This window comes from Protopterus annectens, chromosome 4.part0 (assembly GCF_019279795.1).
Source record: "Protopterus annectens isolate FY-2018-M chromosome 4.part0, PAN1.0, whole genome shotgun sequence".
Taxonomy (NCBI): Eukaryota; Metazoa; Chordata; order Ceratodontiformes; family Protopteridae; genus Protopterus; species Protopterus annectens.
The window spans coordinates 582992039-583013208 of record NC_056733.1 but is presented as its reverse complement, the minus strand read 5'-3'; the positions used below and the strand labels follow the sequence as shown (position 1 = coordinate 583013208).

Below are 21170 nucleotides of genomic sequence, written 5' to 3'. Positions count from 1 at the left end.
GGTGTACATTCCCATGTGTGGGGTGGCTCACTGGTCAGCTGTGGTGGGGCCACAGGGTTCCTCATCACATACTCCCAGACTAGCTACGTAAACATGACTGCCACACATTCCGGGGTGCACCACCAGGCATTATGGTGGTATGTCAGTATTCGATGGCAACACCCACATCTGCTGTCACATACAACAGTCACTCAGGAACATTGCAGACCCAGGTATTGTTGGCAACATGCTGGAGGATGGAAAATGCTGACAGTGCACCCTCTCACTCACTACAGGGCCGCAATCCATACATCAACATTGTGGTGTCCCTGTGGTCACACCTACACAGTACTGACCTACACTCTATGTGTCCTGGGACACTGGCCCCATGTCACCTTCCAACGTCCCAGGCTGTGATGTCCACCAACCTCCGAATTACATGTCTCACCACTAGGCCACCATATTCAGTAATAGCCTTGTTTCAAACATTGTAGACCATGAATGGCACATGGCAGCATTTATCACACTACACACAGGTGGCACCACATTGCACGAGTGGGACTATAGTCCTACACACCTGACTGGACTGTTCTGCGTGGCTATGGGGCACATCATCAGGGACGTCATTCTCAGAGACATTGTTGGTCTCCCGTCCTCTGCTGCCACCGGGTTGGGCTTGTTAAGGCCAGAGCATGGCCCCTACACATGGTGGACTCCTTTCATACAGTTACCAGGGCAGTTGCTGATGGTACGGGAGTCCACACATCCTACATTGTCCTCTCATTGCCTTTCAGCACCATTCCCCATTCTGGTATTGACAACCTACACATCCACCTGCACATCGTACCCTGTGTCTCACGATGTTATGCTATGTGGCTCATGGACAGGACACACAGTGAGGCCAGCATACCATAGTACCTACTACATGTCGGGTACTTTGGCATACCACGGTCCTCAGTCATAGGGCCCTTCATGTTATGTATATGCTTCCCTGTGGAACAGGCTGACACAGGGGACTTTCCCTGCCTGGCTTTAAAACCCCTACATACCAAGTGCCATGATTGCTCCACCAGCTGATACTGACTCCAACCATTCGGATGTCGCTGTGACAGATACATAATATGACTATCATGGCAGCAAGCTGCATGACACAAGGTGCGTGCACATCACCTTTGCATTACACCATTCACCCACTGACTATCACATGGATGGTGGTCCCCTACATACATATCACATTGTACATGTTTGCAGTACACACATATGTCTCATCCACTCCTGTGGTTACCGTATTGCCACTGTGGCATGGATATCCTCCTACATGGCCACACCTATCTGTACTGGGTGTGTAACTGGTACATAGGCACCCATTGTACCTCTGAACACATGACATCTACACACATTCAGGGGTAAACCACCCCATTTAGGGTGTACCTTACACAACAGCTACAGCTTTACATGCCACAACATTAACACACCATGATGTTTACTGAGCTCCGACAGTGTCGATTTGCGGCTACACTACGGACACCACATCTGTACACATTTGCATACTACATACTCAGGGGTGACCTCTGCTGATCAGACAGGACCCATGTCCACAATATTATTGATGGATATACTCCTCATACGCAACATAAGCAGAGGCCACTGTGAGCAACATGCTCATGGATATGTGCACACCACAATGAGTGGGGTGTGCTTCTGGGTTACATTCCCAGACTGGACACTCACCATGCTGTAGAACATAAGTCCTCAGTACATCACGCAGGGACACTCAGTAGCACTGTTCATGTGATACCTCCCTTGGTGGTTGGGAGACACATGTAGGCCTGGGATCACTGCAGTGGCTGTACTGTGCAGTGGTGCAGGTGATGCCTGGCTCTGCTCTTTACAGGGCACTACCCTGGAGAGGTGCCACTAGTGTGAACACTGTAGTTGTGCTTACACATGGACTTGACAGACTGCATAGTACCCCACTATGCACCTGTGCAGCTATTACTTGTCCTTTGTGCATGGTTACTTGGTAGCCCTTCCATTTAGATTAGTTATCATGCTATTACTATGTCCCATACCTACAGGCCATATGTATCCTGTTATTGTACATACTGATAGACGGTACCTGTGGTATGCATGTTATGCCTGTTATGCTGTGTTGAATATCTGTCATATCTACCTATAATACTATACATTACACATATTTCACATAGTATCCCATGATGCAAAGCATACTTGCTCAGCGGGACCACCTTACATATGTCACTAACGTTATTTGCCCATACACATGTGACAGTAGATCAACATATACTATCCCCTGCTATGGCATGTCCTTGTTGGACATACCCTACCACTGATGGCGGGTTGTATGGCATTGTTCTGTGTAATGGCCTCATGTAGCATCCCTTCTGGTGTCTGTGCTATGTACCTTGTGTCCCACTGCTGGACGCACAGATTCTACAAGCATTAGTATGCTCAGCAAGACATCACTACATAAATACCTTTCCCTACTTTATGCATTCCAGACACATTTAATTAATGCAAACCAGGCTATACATACAGTAAAACTAATTAATACAGATCATGCTATACATAACCTTACATATCAGGCATTCTACATACCTTGTCGTCGTTACGGCGTTTCGATTCTGTCTCTCTCACAGTGTTTCCAATGTTTTTCGGTATGAGCATACGGTTTGAATGTCTGGTGAGTCATCCTTATATACGTTGATACCTGAAACATGCGGATTCTTCCCGCCAATTGGTGTTCCTGAGTGACTAATTACTTGCATATCAGCTGTGCAGCTACTCCATTCACCAATTACGCAGCGACAGTGGGGTATAATTGGATTCTCCACTTGGGCGTTGCCTATTTGCCCTACCTTCGGGGAGACGGTCTGTATTGTGTTTTGTTATGTGTAACTGCAACTGCTATGCATGGAGATAAGTATAGTTTGGATTCATGTCCCCCGTGGATTGTGTGTGACAGGTAGAGTATTTGGTTCAACATGTGGGTGTACCTGTCATCCCGATGTCTGATAATGGAGTATTGCAATCAATACCTGTAACATGGCTGTTTGTTCCATTATACTACGCCTGCAATTTTGCATGTCGCCTTTAATTGTGTCTCCCACACGGTATGTTGAGGGTTCTGCAGATGTAATTGACTGACTGGATGTATGTGCTGCTATTACAGTTTGTATTGCTTTAGTTTCTAGTGTGAGGGATGTCGGTGGTTGTACGTAACATATACGGTTTGTGGGCCTTGCATTTCTACATAATCCGTATATATGTGTGTGGGCTCTGTCCCTGATTAGAGAGCTAACAGTTAGTAGACTTATTATATAGAATTGCTATAAGCTGTCCACACTATCTGTAGTACGGTTAGCTGCTCATAGCTGGCCAGTATGCAGTGTTGCACACAAAGGTTCCTCAGAATAGTGTTAACACCCCATAGCTGCTTTATTTTACCAGAATTAACTTGTGGTTTCTCTACATTGCCCTTAGCAGATATGGTGGCTGCTCTGCATAGCAGGTATTCGATACTGGCTTAACACAAACAGTTGTTTTTCCTTCTCAGTATACTCTGATAACTATCTCAGTTAACTGAATATAGTACTCTGTGTAATTGTAAAAAATTGTCAAATCCTTGGAATAAAATGAGAGGTGAGTCTGCTTGTGTTCAGTTTGTTGCCAGTTTCATTTCATGTGGTATCCTTAGGCTGTATAGCAACTATATGATACGCACAAATAATTAAGTTTTACTTAGTGGAATAAATTCTATTTGTGAGAGATGGAATTATTTAACTAACAGGAATGCTTCACTTTCACAAAAACACATTGACTGTGAGCAACATACACTTCCACAACCCTCTGCACCAACCCACACTTGAACACAGAACCCCCGACATGGCCACAGCTAGCAACTTCACTTAGGTAATTGCATAGATCTGGCAGTCCCAACCAAATCTAAATATAATGAGAAATGTAAAAACAAACCACCCTGTTGGTCAACTAACAAAATAAACTACAATAAAAGTAAAAAAGTCCTTAAAATATATAGTAAGTCGAAAGAACCTACAATCGAGGTTAACATAAGAACATTGCCTATACTATTAGGACTACTAAGGCAGCTCATGAACTTAGGTTAGCATCTGAAGCTAAGGGCGAGTACAAATACTTCTTTAGCTATGTTAGAAAACTTAGAAACACCACCCAACATTGCTTTGAATATATGCAAAATAACACCACATACTTAGACACAGCATACATTGCAAATATTCTAGCAAACAAGTCCAGTGCAAGTTCCTCCACAGAGACAGCTATCCATAGCCCAGCTATCCCTCTAAAACCTCCCCATTGTCAGTAAAAAACATGTACTAAAGGTGCTTTCTAAGAGTAAAAATACTTCCCCATGAGAACTAATAATATACTTGGCTGTTTAATAAACAATACTAAAAAGGCCCTGGAAGATGTGCTCCTTATACTGTTTAGCCTAAGTTTATCTATTGGCTTTATCCTTAAGGTTTGGCAAGCAGCAGTGGTGATGCCATTCCACAAGGGTGGCCCACCACTTGACCCTGATAAATATAGGCCCAGCCACCTAATGAGTCTTATCTGCATAGCCATGGATAAATTACAACTGTTCTGATAAATTATGGCATTAAAACTCTCACCACACTAGACCCACAGCAGTTTCACTTTGTAAAGAATAGATTCTGTCAAATGAATCAGATCAATTATTTTGAGAGAGTAGCACAAGCTGTTGTCAGCAGCCATGCTAGCCACACAGCATACCTTGACCTGGAAAAGCATTTGACATCAACCATTACCTCTTTCATTAGTAAGCTGAATACTTTATGATAGATACTTTTGTAGTAACATGGATAACAAATTGGCTAAAGGCTAGAACCCACACAGTGCAGGTAGATAGAGCATCATCAGAGATTATTAAGATGACCAGTGGTGTCCCACAAGGATCTATGATGGGACCCTTTTTGTAAACTGAGAGTCATTGTCAAGTCATCCCCTGACACCAGAGCACTTCAGCAAGAACTTACCTTTGTAAATACCTTGTGTACAAAATATGGGCTTAACTTAAATAATAAAAAAGTAACATTGTTGTCACATTTGGTAGATTACCCTCTTCCCATGACATACAATATAGACGGTACTCCCTCCAAAATTAAAATATTGCTAGATACCTTGGAATGTGGGTTGGAATTCCCTGCATTTTGATTAGCATGTAATTATGGTACTCATGAAGTCCTTCTGCTAACTAATTGCCAGGAGAATATCATCCATGTCTAAACAGCTCACTGTTCCCTTTTACAGGCAGTCTGCATAGGATATTTTATTCAAGGCTCTATCCCTGTATTCCTGACGTACAGGGCATTGTCAGACCCCACTCCAATGGACCTCCTGCATCAGTTTGTCAAATGTGGGTATTGTGCAGCATAATTTTATGCAGAGGCATTCTTATTTTACTACTTGTTTAAACTTTTATATGAAGGTGGTGGACTCAGTTTATTCTGTGATTTTTGGTGGGCATAATTTATATGGATTTAACGAAAACTTTTGATTTATTTCCAACAAACTCTGAGTAAATAGAACTTTTGACCATAAGCATTAATTCACATGACTTTTGATGTAGTGCAGAGCTGCTGCGACATGTCTTGTACTCCTCCATCCATTTAGATGGAAAATTCAATAAATAACTCCAAGATTATATAAATAAGAGGAATAAGAAACAGTGTACTGAGTCAATAGTGCTCCGGATGCCTAAGGGAGAGAAAAAAATTGAAAATAGTGTAAATACTAAGGCTGTGTCAAAGCACAACATACTAGAGAGTAACTGTTAAAAGGAGAACAGCTGTGCATGTGTGCTGGCCAGAAAATCAAAAAATGTCAGAAATCAATTAAAAGATGGACAGGTTTTACATTCAGGTAGTCAAGATGAATGGCACACTGTTGGTTATATCAAAAAGAACAATAAAAAGAATAAAATAAATCAAAGGTTTACTGTTCTCAGCAATTCAAACAAAATGGAGTATGTTGAATGTATTAAGTATTGAACATGCAGTACTTCTTGTTAAAATGACGTTAGAGTGGTAAAAATTATAAGAAAAGTTATGAGAGTTGGAAGACCATAGTAGGACAGATAATTTAAGGTTTAACTATGTTCCGGAAGGATTAATAGTCAGAGACTGTAAACTTTTATGACAATACATCTGTCTAAATAGTCAGACATGCCTCAATTAGACATTCTAATAGATCACACACATCGACGCAGGGCGCATCACTCAGCAGGTTCCCAAGATCAACTGTGGTTACGTTTCAGAATTATCAGATTAAAGAGAGGCTACTAAGAAAAATATGTAAGAAATGGAAAATTTTGCATTTGGAAGGAAAAAGTGTATACATAGATTAAGACTTCTCAGTGGAAACTAGACAAAAAAGAAACAAGTTTATTTCCGCTATTCAAGGACTGTCAAAATACAAATCTAAAATTTACGCTGTTATATCCATTGACCCTCAAAATATTCTTTCCCATGGAAATGAAAATACTTTTGGACTGTGAGAAGGAAGCAAAGGACTTTGAAAAATGCTAACAATTTACTAAATTATCAGAGCACCACGAAAATCAGAAAACGGAAGAGGATCCTGAAGATTCTCAGGGTGAATGTTTGGTACTTTTGCATACTAGGAAATGTTACTGAAGGGGTCGCTGGGGGAAATAATTCATCTGCATGTCAGGGAAGTGCTTGTGCATACATGGCACTGCTGAAGTGGTTGTTGGGCCAAATAATTTATTATGGCATTTTAGTGCCTATCCATACTTAATACAAACTAATGAAGGGGTTGCTGGGGAAAATAATTTATTTGTTTGTCAGGGAAGTGCTTGTGTATACTTGTACAAACAAGTTCATGGATTGCAACTCCATTATCAAAGGCAAAACACGGCATTTAACAATGGATGTGCATATAGTAGGGACGTCGGACTATGAACTGCAAAACTGCCTCATTAGCATACTATGCCTTACAACATTTCTCATTTGCATCTCATTATTTTTTAGGCCTTGTGCATTAGAGTAAATGGTCTCTATGAACTATGCCTTTGCTAAGCACATTCGTAAGCATCAAGAATATCCTTATTGCATTTGCGCGAACAACTATGAATACCACCCTAAAGCTTTGTATCTGAAGACTGAAATTCTGTTTCTTTACTCTAATAATTTTTTTGTCCTCTTTTGCTTCACTCCTCAGGTATTAATTCCCAGACTAATTACTAGAATTTTCCAAAGAATACTTTTGCTCATCTTTAGCAGCACTTCCAAATAATACCTGCAACCCATTATATAGTTTCCTTGCAACCTACACCTGAGGGAATTATATTATTTCAGGTCTTTGCTTCAAATTGTAATAGATCAACATCCCCCCTTTTCTATTGTATCTGGAGCAGCATTCTTCTTGGCTGTTTATTCGGCAATGCATTTCCAACCTTTTACACTAGTACAATTATTTCCATGATATTTCTACTCTGTCATTAATTTGGGTGCTTTAGGTCTTTGGCTGTGGACTTGACTGGGATGCTTACAAAGGGCACTACCCTACAACTAGGCAAAAATTTTAATTTATTTGAAAAGTGCTAACAGTCCAACCCTTTGAAGGATTAATGCTGCCTTTTGAGGATCAATATTGCATTGCATCATTCTGTGCAATGCAAGGAGCGAAAATTCATGAAACCTAGGGACTGACCCGGTCTTCAGGTATTTGTAGCATTAACACTATTCAATGGCTATAAATCTGTTTTACTGAATAACATATTACACCTTTTTAATAAGTGCAGTAAGATATGGTACAGACACTACATGAACAAGGATTGCAAAGCTCTTGCCATTTGACACTTCAAAATGTCTTTGCTCATGCAAAATATAAATAATATGCACACATCTCCATGTCTTAGTGTTTGCATGAATAGATAGTCGAAATAACATTTAAAATGCATCTTGAACTGATACTGGTTCTGCTAGGACAACCTTACTGGCCTAGATATTTATCTATAAAACTGCATGCCAGGCACCAACTGGCTAGTTGCTTTTGAATGTGTTGATGATTGTATTTCCCATTGTATAAGACATGATGGTGCAGGGATTAATGTGGGATCTAACCACACCTTGCATAGAACTGTCGAAAGTACAGCCCAATGACTTCAGCACATAAAAAGTGGATGCGTTCCATAAAAAAGAAAGACACATATAATCCAAGACCAACTGTATAGACTGTATTTTGGTTTGGTGCATTTATTATTTCTTAATAACTTCAGCATCAAGAACTGCTGGTTGCCTATATCTTATCTGTTTGTTCAAGGACACCATATTAAAACTGATGCCAGGCTCAAATGTCTGTAGCTTCACCCAGAGCTTCCTGTGGATAATTGGTTTATGCTGATGCCTATACTATATCTCCATTATAAGTAAGCTGCCCTCAGATTCATTTCTTTCCCTCCACTGCTGGGAACTGAGCCAAGAATCAAATCCATTTCAGCAGCAGTGAAGATATATATATATATATATATACCATCCCCACATCAGTGGGCTGGCTATAAAAACTTGTATTTAGACACCCTCTTTGTAAATGACATTTCTTATCTATGGGTTATTGAAGGATTTCTCACAGTTATGTGACAAGTTTTCACCAATACAACTGCACGAGTTTATAATCAAATTAAAGGCTCCTTCCTTATCAGAAATGTGAAGCACATTACTGAGTTCTACCATTGTGAAAAATAAAAAGTGATTGCATAAGAAATACAGTTGTTGTTCCCAAGATGTGTTGTAATACAATTAAAAATGACTTTTGCAGGGCTGTTTTTTTTCTCCCTGTACATCTGCTGTGTTAGTGTCTGTGGCCCCCACACCCTTGTTACTTATATATATTAGCTCCAGTATTGATGTATTGCTTATATATACTACTTCCAGTATTGATGCTTTACTTATATATACTAACTCCGGTATTGATGTATTACTTATATATACTAGCTTCAGTATTGATGTATTACTTATATATACTAGCTCCAGTATTGATGTGTTACTTATATATACTAACTCCAGTACTGATGTATGCTCGAGTAAGGAGCACTCCAAGGTAACAGAACCTCATACTTAGTATATATTCCTCATGACATACTTTCAGTCTTGCTATTCTGTGGATTGCATTTACTGTCCTCAGAATTTTAAGAGCATCACCATTGTATGTTACAACAATATTTCACAGCACGGAGATAGGTTATAGCCATTCTCATCACATGGGTGAAGCTTGAATAAATAGTTCTGAGTATTATAGAAGGCAGCTTTTCACCCTCACAGCTTCTTGATCTGAGGTTTCACATCTGACCTCTGCTAGCTTCCCCACACATCCAGAATACATGTTGCAAATTTGTCTGTCTGTTGTATTTACCCTTGCACTCATAGCCCAGGCTGTAGTTAACAAGTATCCTACAAGGAATAGTTTATCCACCCTGTTGAAAAAAACTGAACTGAAATTAAGGCCATTTATTAAAAATAAGTTGCACTTTTTAAAACATTAAATGATAAATGTGATAGACTACTAGTTTAAACACTATTTTTAATGTAAATATATTCAATTCCAACAAAAAAGGAATGACTAGGTATTAATGTAATCTTGATAAGATAGATTACTGCAAGGCTTACAGATATGACATGGTAAGCATCATACAGCAATTAAACAGGTAAAATTCTGCATTTCAGTCAGAGTGTTACAGGGGTCTCTGTTCTAGACCCATACTTGTTCAGGTTGTACCTTTCCATTAACTGGGCTTGACCTGATAGAAATTATATTTCACAGGAACATGTCCATTTAATTGAGAACATTGATACACATCCAATAACAATTTCAGATCACGAGCCAGTAACTACTAAGATAAAAATGTAGGGTAATGAAATAAAAATGAGACACTGGTGCTTCCCCATCTACCTGTTAAAAACAGAGGAATTTAAGTAATGGGTAGTAGAAATTATCCGGGAGTTATTATGGAAGATAGAAAGTACAATAGAAGTTATAGGTAGTGACTGGGATAAAATGAAAGTGGACTTTAGAAATAGGGTAGAAATAAAAGAAAAGTAGATATGATTAAGAATTAATAAGAATTATTTAGAGGAATTGACAAAGGTTAAAGTATTACAAAATAAGGGGAATATCACAGAACAAGAGGAGGCACAATTGCAGAGCTCTAAAGAGAAAATAAGGGAGCATCTGGATAATATGCATGAGTTTAGAAAGATTTCTGTTAAGCAACAGTTTTTTGATAATAACTCCACAGCTCAAAAGCTTTTGGCACAACAACTTAGGCAATAGAAAGTAGAAATGGTTGTTGCCAAATTTATGGAGTATATAACAATAAAAATAACCAGTGATCCTATAAAGATATTAGAGATAACTTCAGAAATTTTATGAATATTTCTATAAAGCAGATAAGTTGGGAAATCAAGAAAAAGCACAAATGGAAATATTAATGGAGGACTTACGTATGCCAAGGTTTGAGGAAGATGAGGCTGGACAACTAACAGTTAAGATAGGAGAAGATGAGATAAGATGTTGATGTATAGCCAATATGTAGAAAAGCCTTTAGAAACAGATGGTATTCCATTGGAAGTTTGGAAGTTAGGAGTGAAGAAAGTGATAACGATCAGGAAGGTTTTGTTTAACAGTATTTTAAAAGGAGGGGAGGTACCAGCTTCCTGGGAAAAGCTGTAGTGACTTTGCTACCCAAAGACGGTAAAGACCCATCTGATCCAACTTAATATAGGCCCAGCTCTATTCTATTTATGTCTATAATGTCTAAAAAAAAGACAAAGGTGATGCCAAACTTGACAGATATAGACCAATGTGATTTTTTGGGGAGGCAAACATTTGACATCATTAATATAGCAATGATTATCCAGAAGGCAGTAGAATGTAATAAAAATCATTGTTATTTGCTGGTCTTGACACAGAAAAACCATTCAACAGAGTAAGCTTGGATTTTATGAGTAGATCAAATGAAAATGTTGCATTTCCTTATACAATAATAAGGTTAATTAGAAAGATATATGAGGGATTGGAGACAAAAATCAAATTGGGGGGGTTCCTCTATGCTATGTTGCATCTGAACAAAGGAACCAGGCAGGCATGTCCCGTTTCCCCTTTGTTATTATTTTAAACCACTGACAAAGAAAATAAAGGACTCAGAAATACAAGGATATAATTGGTACAGTGTTATAGAAAAGTTGGCATTATTTACAGATATTATTTTGTACCTGATAGAACCAGAAAAAGGTTTCTCAGTGTGGTGGAATATTCTGAGTCAGTTAAAGTTTGTTCAGGATATAAAATTAATGAAGATAAAACTAAGGCTATAGCTATAAACTATGTACCCACACATGAATTGGTCCAGCCATACCCATATTTATGGGGACATGATAAAATGAAGTATTGAGGAGTATGGATTAAAAAGGATTCAGTTATGGCAGCTAAAGTTTTGTGGGAAGAGAATAAACAAAATATAATACAAAAACTGAGAACCTGGGAACACTTGCCTGTGGATATGGATAGCAAGATATAAGCAGTAAAATGTTTTAGTCCATTTAGCTTTATACACAAGTCAGGCATATTTTTATCAACAAGAGAAGTTGTAGATAGTGATTAATAAACAGTTGAAGGATTTTGTTTTGTAGGCAAGAGGACAAGAGTCAAGTGGTATATGTTGATCCTCCCAACAGAACAAGGAGGTTTAGGATTACCTGATTTGAGTGGATATTTCAGAGCTCCACTGTTAAGGCTCCTATACAAAACACAAGCAGAAAGCTATAATTCAAAGTAGAAAGGGATGGTGATGATGAAGCAGGGGAATACTTCAAGAAATGAGGAGTGAGTGGGATTTTGGAAGCAGATCCTTAAGAAGAATAACAACAATCATTCAAAATATTATATTTATAAAGTAGTGGAAAGTATATTAAGATCTAAGCCAACATGGGAATGGAGAAATGAGATTATGTCGATAGAGATGACTGCAATTAGGGGGACAGAGAATAGACAAGAGAGAGTTGGAATTTACTGGAGACATCTGGCAAAGGAACTGAGGTATTGGGAACAAATAATTAGAGAAGGAAAGGTAATAGAATGGGAAAAGGCCAATAAGACATTTGGATTGCAGGTTAGTGATTAACTTCCCTATCAGGGACTGATATCAGAACATAGACAAAGAGAAAGACAAAGGAGAATCCTAAATAAAGACCTGCACTGGTTGAGTTTTTAATTAAACTGAGAAAAGAAGTTGCTGTTAAAAAAGGGATAATGAGTAGAGCATACAACATATCGCACAATAACTATAGCAATCGATCTGAAGAGGTCAGAAAAGACTGGGAACAGAGATTAGATATGCAATTCACAAAGACACAATGGGAAGATATATGTATGGCTCACAAATATGCAAACAAAGTCTAGAAAATTAAGGATTTTTGCTTGGAAGTGTTCACAAAGGTGTTTTTATATCCCAAGCAGACTCTAAAGAATTTTCCTCAGGTAGATGACAAATGTTGGAGGTGTGATGGGAAGGAAGAGGTGACTGGAAACATATATTTTAGGAGTGTAACAAGTTGGCACACTTTAAACATTCCCTGCAGAGTACCCTCTCAGGAATACTGGGTGAGAAAATGAATGTAAGTAAGAAAATAAATATTTTGAGCTGGGATACAGGACCTGAATTACCTAGACACAATTAGACCTTGTTAAGTGCAATTCTAGTGGCTGCCAAAAACTTATTACTAGAAAATGGAAATCAAAATGTAAACCAACTATACTTGAAGTAGTGAATATTGTAACAGGGATAAAAGAACAGTAAGCGGGATCTTTAGAAAAGAGTAGGAATACTTAGAAAAAATGGAAACTGTGGGAACAATACATGTAGAAAAATGGTTTGCAGAGGAATGAGGTCTAAGAGAAGGCAGGAATTGAATAATGTATGTAATGCTGCTTTGATTATGCATCACATATATTGTTATATATCCTATAATGTCTGTAAATGTGAACTTGTTGATATGGTTTGATTACTTTTAGGTAAATGTAAGTTTGCCCATGTCACAAGTGATAATTCAATATAGGTGTTTTAAAAAATAATATGGAAATCTTATAATAAAACTAGTATGAGCAAATTGGAAACAGTACAGCAAAAATATGCCAAGAGCATGCTTGGATGTTGAAGCTGAATTTATTATGATAGATAGATTGAAATATCTGAACATGTACAGTGCCTCATACAGATATTTAAGAGGAGACCTGATGCAAGTATATAATGCATTTAGGGGATAACTACCTGTGAAAATGCTAGAGGTTACCAAAGGGCAGTAGAAAAAACATCAGAAAACCTGTGTAGGAGATTATATAGTAATGTGAGATGTGCTAATCGGTTCTCTGACAGAACAGATTACATATGAAATCAGATTATACTAAAACCTTTTAGGAACACCTTGGATATCCATTATGGGGATGGCTGTTGTGGTATATTGGAAGGCTAAAATGACATTAACACACATGCCTGAAATGTTTATTTTTACATATATGTTGCCTTTTTAATGAGGGACAAGTAGCAGGGACCTAACTACATTTGCACTATGATTGGGGTTGGGGTCGGTATAATGGTTAAGGTGTTTACCTAATAATCCCAAGGTACAGGGTTTAAAATAGTCCACAAGGGCAGCTAGCCTAGTACATACCTATGAACCCTATAAAGATGTCTTTATTATTAAATACTACATTCTTAAAACATCCTTCCATTTCTCTGTAAACACCTGCAACTCATTTGATGTTTTTCTCTTGCTATAGACAAAAATTTGCAGATCAGAAGGTACGGAAGAACATGGAGAGGGCAGACTTCAAGATCCTTCATTATGCAGGAGAGGTTACCTATAATGTACTAGGTATGTATCGGGACAAATATCTCTCAGACAGAAACAAAAAGCCTTGTGGTTTTATTGATTTTATTGCTGTAAGAGAAGGACTTCTATACCGTGATGGACATATCAAACTCAGAAAGGTCCAGCTACAATTCATTTGCCCCAACCACACCTGTGACATTCTGCTTATGTAGTAACTGCCCACACCACAGATTTGAAGTTAACATCTCTGACTGTTCCAGGTTATTTCCTCTGATTTTGTTTCATGCCATCATCACCAGTTTCTTTTATGTTATTACTGATTTGTTTTCAGTTTATTAGCAGATTTGTTTTATGTTATCCCAACTGACTAGCTTCAGGTCATCACCAGTGATTTTAGGTTATTGCCACCAATGTGTCTGATGCTTTCACTAGTTCTTTTTTGAGCTGTCATCATCAGTTTGTCTGTGCCCACACAACAGATTTATTTCAGGCTATCACAGATTTGTTTCTAGTCAACACCACCAATTTGTTTAAGGTTAGCAACAGATTTCTTTCAGATTATCACTACTGATTTGCTTTGGGTTATAGTAATTGATTAGAGGTTATCATTGCCAATTTTGGGGCCTCACCACAGATTTATTTCAGACTATTGCCAACTACCTGTTTTAGGCTGTGATGACCAGTTTATTTAAAGTTATCTGAACAAGAAGACTCATCTATCTACTAGCTTAACAGAATAAACTTCTTGAAACTTCAACAAGTTGTATTTATTCCTCTCACAAGTAGGGTATCAATGAGATACCCTCCTAGATCTGCTAGCTACAGTGATTTACTCTGGACTAATCCCTTGTACTGTTTCTTGCTTGTCCTATCACCCTCTGGGTCACAAGTGGTATACTCAACTTCACTTGAGCAATCTGGATTACATCTGTATACTAACACAAATGGGAACTATTCCTTTACTCCACTCACTTCTTGTGACATCACGAGCATCTCATTGCATCTTCTGTTGCTGTTTCAAATTGTCAGCTTCACCTCTGACCCTGATGATGTCAACATATCTATATGGTAGTGAACAGTATACATGTAGAGTTACAGCATTTTCAGTTTTTTAATAAAGAACAAATATGCTAAAGCCTTCTATTAGCAATCCAAAACGATATCCATCAACTAAGAAGCCATCAGTCTGCACCATTCACCTGCCTAACTGCATTTTTAGAATAAAAAAATCTCAGTGAAAATGTGAACCTTAAAGATCAGATCCAAATGATTTTGTGATTTTTTTTAAATGCAAGCAAGATTCAGAATTGAGAAGATTTAAATAGTACCATGTATTCACTACCACCATCACCCCTCCAAAAATGCCTTCTTTAACCCTTCCCTAAGCAGTGCATACACTCCTTGCAGTACTCCTTCACTTAAGACATTTACAGCACAAGATAACTTGTAAAGAAAGGAAAGGAAAGCAACTGTATCACATATTGATATGTTTCCTTCTATATCTTTTATTTTACACAAAAGCTGTGGTTTAAATCATCTAGTGACCAACTAGGCAAAGTCAAAAATCAGGAGTGCCAGAGATGTCCATTGCTCTAGGTCATGTAGACACCATGAGCTATCCCAGGTGACATAAATAACTTGTACATGCAATATTTTATGCAAAAAAATACTTCTGCAACACTTCACATGTTGAAAATATATTTATGTTGCACTGTAATCTTGACTTTGTGAAGCCAAATTCTGTTTTCCCTTTGAACTTTATCTTTTAACACATGCACTTTTTTAATGGAGGTAAAGTTTATATTCCAGCATGCATATGTTTGCAGCTATTTTCGCCATCATACTAGGAGCTCTTTCCTATCCCAACTGCATTGTCCATGTTTCTGCAATCTCCCTAAATTGCTTTTTCATTCCAGACAGGGTAACTTCCACATTTCTGCTGTCTGCCTGCTCCTGTCCAAACAGCTTCTTCTAAGTGTTTGTTGTTCATATAACATTCCTCTAATTTCCTACATATGCTACTATCTCACTAGTGCTGAATCCCACCTCTTTAACACCAACTCCCAATATTAACCATGTACATTGAAGTCACCATTCATGTTTTACCATAAAGGATATAAAATGCTATCTCATACCTCTCAACTGCTTAGCTCAAGAAATCTGGACAAAGCCTGACATAAAGGGTGGACAAAGGCCCAAAAAAATAGGGATACATTTTAAATATTGCTCGTAAAGACTTAGAAAGTTGCTAGAATAATTAGTGTTATCATGCATTTTCTGGAGGATATGAAGTCTAAAACTCAGCTACATGTCATTATTTAGTGACTTTAATCCTTAGAGCATCCCAGTGATTTGTCAAAAAAGCAAATTTTTTATGAAGAACAATCCAAAAATATGAGGCAAAAATCTGGACATTCTGTGAAAATCTGTACAAAAGAGAGGTATAGCAGCACTCCATTTCAGAATACTTAAACAATTACCTTGTAATATCAATAAACAACCAGTACTCATTGCTTGGCCACATTAGATTATTGCATTAGTGCAGTACAATTCAGCTACAGATTACCCATGCCACTCATTGCCTTTAGGAATATACTACTTGGTAGGCCTTTTCACATGAATTTCCTGCTATGCCTCAGAATTCATTTTGTAGTCTTATCGGACATGGGAAACTAAGATATTTCTAAATCTACTGAAATTCAGAAAAAAAGGTTGGTCATGAGTTCCCTATTCTAACCCCCTACTGCTTACTCTGCCCCTCCTGACTGTCTGTGCCACCATCTGCTCCTGACTGACAACTCAGCCTCACTTTGTTGGACCCTAGGCCATCCCTCCTTCTGCTTATCTTACACCGGACATTCAAGCCTGCATGGGCAAGCTAATAAATCCCTTTTAGGGCAGGAAGGAAGACAAGGGTGAAGTACTCTGTTTCTTAACTGCCTTTCTCCATACTAGTTATTCTGCTTTGAAGATCCTACCTAACAATGTAAGAAATGCATATATCAACCTCGTTTTTTCAGTTCAAATACACATAAACTCATCTGACCAAACAAGCCAAATGTAAGTGTTTAAGCTGCACTTTCTGCCTCAGCTTACATTGTCTTAGTGCAGTCTGAATTAATGGAGTTTAATAGTAACTAATAGTAACATTAGTCTTTGCATCAACAATTTTTTTTACTGTTAACATACTTAACTGTTATATCTTATTGGTAGTCAATTCTCTGTTGCAGTAGCCAAGTAAGGCATAACTACAAATATACAGAAATCTATATATAACTTACAAGGCATAGATAAGGTTTAATCACAACTTTCTGCCTACCCTTTTGATTTGTAACTGCTAGTTAGCCACCATTGTGGGCCCTCCTTCAGCATCCACAACTCATTTACTGTGAATATTCAGTGCATTTCATCCCAGACTGATTTTTCCCTTTCCCTATTACTTCATATCTTTCGTGGGATCATAGCTTCATAGATGATTACTAGGCTAACAACACCAGAGGGTCTTTTTAAGCTTAGCCCATCTTTCCAAATGTATATGACCAGTTTTGATACCCTAGGGTTATTTTAAAGGGCATATATAGGCTTGGGCATGGGTGGTCAAGTACTTACAGGTTGCCTCTGTCTAATAGAGACATAGGTGCCAGACTGGGGTAAATTTCCAATTCCTAATCCACTGTTCCAAGTTACATTTGAAATGGGTTACGAAAGAACTCTGTTTCACATGGATGGGAAGTCTGGTCCAAAGAAGGGGTAGTCTCTGAGACATATACCTGTCCATCCACCATATCTTATTTATGGTGCAGATGAGCATTAGGTCCCTAAAACAGGTAATGCTGATACTATTTGTTTTATGGCTATGCAAGAAGTCGATCAGAGCAGAATCAGAGGATCATTTTTCAGCCCGGCATAGATCACCTCTCAACATTCTGTTGGAGACCGACTATAGGGATAGAGTTTTGAGGTAGCCAGAAGATGGCCATCTCAAAGCTCTATCCCAGCACTCCATCTCCTACAGAATGTGGAGCAGGATTAGAGAATGCTTTGTATGTCAGGCATAGATCACCTCTCAACAGTCTGTTTGAGTAGGTCATCTTCTGGCCGTCCCAGTGCCTCCATCCATCACCAGGTCTGACAACTCCTCCATCCAGTCTTGGATGGTCTTCCATTTCCAGGCTTGGACAGGTGAGAAACCTAAGGGTATCCTGAGGGTGTCATGCTGGCAACTGTTTCTGCTGGGAAAGGGATTTTATCTTTAATGTCTTACAACCTTGCTTTCTCCGTCCTCTCCCATGCGGTCTTCAGCTCAACATCTGAGGGCTACTCCCCTATTTGGACTGTGCTGTCCCTCAGGGAGTGTCATCAATGAGTGGCCATTCCTCCCTGCCAGCTCCTCAGATGTCTACCCTGCTAATCGAACCCAGATCACCTGGGCCATAGTTAGGACTTTATCTCTCTATGTCACGATGCTGGCCGCACTCCATACTGTTTGCTGTTATGATTTGTATATCTTGTGCTTGCATTACAGAATGCTCAGTGTTACAAATACATATTCACTGCTTAACTTTAAAAACAACAGTGTTGTTTTATGTTGCTGCTATATTTCTGTGCTCTTTTAATGTGTATGTGCTTTACTTTGAACTGTAATGGGTCTGGGTCATGGCTAAAATGATACTTTTGACCAAGGTTAACATACAAACAGGTGAACAGATAAATAAAAGGTGATGTTTTATAGCCTGATGTCATTGTGATGAAAGAAACCTGGTTGAAGTCTTTCCCTGAAGAACAAATTCATGTTCAAAGGCTACACTACTTTCAGGCCAGGTATATTATAATAGAATGAGTCTCTATACCCTTCTCTTCATAAAGTGCAACAACCAAAAGAAACTAGTAGGTAGATAACTTAAGTCAAGAAAAATCTGGACTGTGCTAATCTGCTAAATGCCTGCTGCATATACTAGAAACTAATATATTCAGAGTCAATGCTCTCCTCTGTTACTATCAGAATAAGCAGGCTGTAATAAACAAACACTAATCAGAGATGTACAATGTCTATAACGGCTAAAAGGGACAACAGTAATAGCATACCAAGCGACTACAGTCACTTTATCAGTCTGATGATGACTGTGAACTGGAATGACAGATCATGTGGACTCTCTGGAGAGTGAAGGCAGCACGCAAAATGAATTGTGAACTAAATTATCAGCACTATATGGTTGTTATGTCATGTTTGTCCATGGCCCACCCAAAAAATCATCTCAGTGATGAATGTGAAAGGCTTCTATTCCATGATATTTGAAATGGATCTTCGGTAGGTTAAATAGACCATTCTTATCTTCCTGCAACAGATGAAGCCTTGACTATTTCTTGACTTCCTTAGAGCTTACTTTGTATGTACATTTTAGTAAGAAAACAATGACTTAAAGTTAGAGATTTCAAAATAAATCACAACTGCTATCAGTGCAGTATAAAACGAGAAACAGTTTTACTGGCCTAATTCTTTTGTTGAACAAACTTAAGACTGCATCTTCCCCACCCAACAAATATTACATGATACAGGTATATTATTTGAAAAAGCAATACCTTTTTCTTGTCTTTCAGTAATATGTAGCTAGAAGGTGCTTGACAATACTTGGTCAGACACAGGACAATCTGGTGAGTTAGATCTTTAACTGGTAAAGGAATGGGAAAACAATCTAAGAGCCCTGTTTCAGCATCCGACAAGCTAGGTGTCTCATGTACCATCTAAGGATTCTACAGTATGATCTACTGCATGTGAATTGTTGACTTCAAAATTCAGATGAAAAATTAGGTCTGTTGGTCCAAGTGCAAGACCACCGCTATTGTATTTAATAGGCTTGTGAGTGAATATTCAGCTACTTTTAATTAGTATCATTATTTGATGACAGAACTTAAAAGTAATAATTTGGTTTGTTTTTAAGGGTTTTTGGATAAGAACAATGACCTCTTGTTTCGACATATTAAAGAGGTAAGAAGTTTAAACTTAATTTTAATGACTGTTTGAAAATGAATATCTCAGTCTCTTAAATATTTCAATTGTATAAAGCTATAGAATAAACATGAAATATTTCCAGTATTTTTAAACTAAGACAGTTCTAGCACATTTGTTGTACTTACAGGAAAGTTAAACTCTTGTTTCTAAATTTTCCAGAAATTGTAATAGCTGGCCTATCTAATTCAGGTATCTAATCACCACTTACAGGTTCTGTCATTTCTTCATATTTTCTAGTTCTTTGAAATGACTTAGCAGTGCTTGTTTCTACATTTGTGGTGGACTACAAAAGTATGATGCTAGGGTGTCTTGTATACTCATGGATAAAGATGTTTAATTAAACTTGCACTGGTACCTGGATCATCTCTCACTTACCTCAAGCATGTCTATCTGACCTATGCAGCCTTAAATACTGGCTTCTCTGGCAACCTTACCATCCCTTATTCTCTCTACACTCTGGAGCTTTGTTTTGGACTTGTGAATTTTCCTGTTGTGATCAAGCTTCATTCAAAACTGCAGTACTTCCAGATAAAGCTCATCCTTTTGTTTTACAACAGGGCCAAGCAGACATATACTTGCTATATGCTTGTCTATCATCTCTTCTGAGACCAATAATATTACCATTATATATCAGTAATAGTGCATTCTCCACATTCAGAATAGTGACAGGTTGCTACAGTTTTACTTCATTTATGGTTATCTATGCTGTGCTCACCAGCTGTGCATCCTTTAAAAGTGAGACACAGCAATATCCAACATATAAGAAGGAACAGACAGTAAATGTAATGCATACAAAGTGAACAGGGTCATATTTAATTTAAAAAGTATTAAATGTTTCATTCTGATACAGAAAACCTAGAGATAACACTTTATAACATTTTAGGTGAAATCATTCTGTGTTAATTCTACCCATAATAGTTTTAATGTTACAGTTTTGTTTAAAATAATGATGGCCCTGATCTAAGCCTCTCTTCCCTGTATATTGTTTCTGGGGTGTCATATATATCTCTCATTATAATCAGACCTAGATATACACATTCTAACACTTCCATTATTATACCACAGTCTCCTAATCTTCTTTCCTCTGTTGTACTTGCTATTACTGATTTCTAATCATTAAGTACAAGGCCTGACTGGGCGGCCACGGTGTTGCAGCGGTTAGCGTTGCCGCTTCACATCAAGAGGTTCTCCGGTTCGATTCTCAGCTGGGGTGCCTTCTGTGTGGAGTCTGCATGTCCTCCCTGTGGTCATGT

General features: G+C 38.2%; 1 protein-coding gene across 1 annotated transcript in view; it reads left to right on the top strand.

Moving 5' to 3' along the window:
- Nucleotides 1-21170, top strand: part of MYO1H (myosin IH) — an 835299-nt gene that overhangs the window by 187267 nt on the left and 626862 nt on the right. The window contains exons 14-15 of the mRNA XM_044068514.1: nt 13855-13949; nt 19847-19893. Of these exons, the coding sequence (XP_043924449.1) occupies nt 13855-13949; nt 19847-19893 (142 nt within the window). The remainder of the gene's footprint in view (nt 1-13854; nt 13950-19846; nt 19894-21170) is intronic.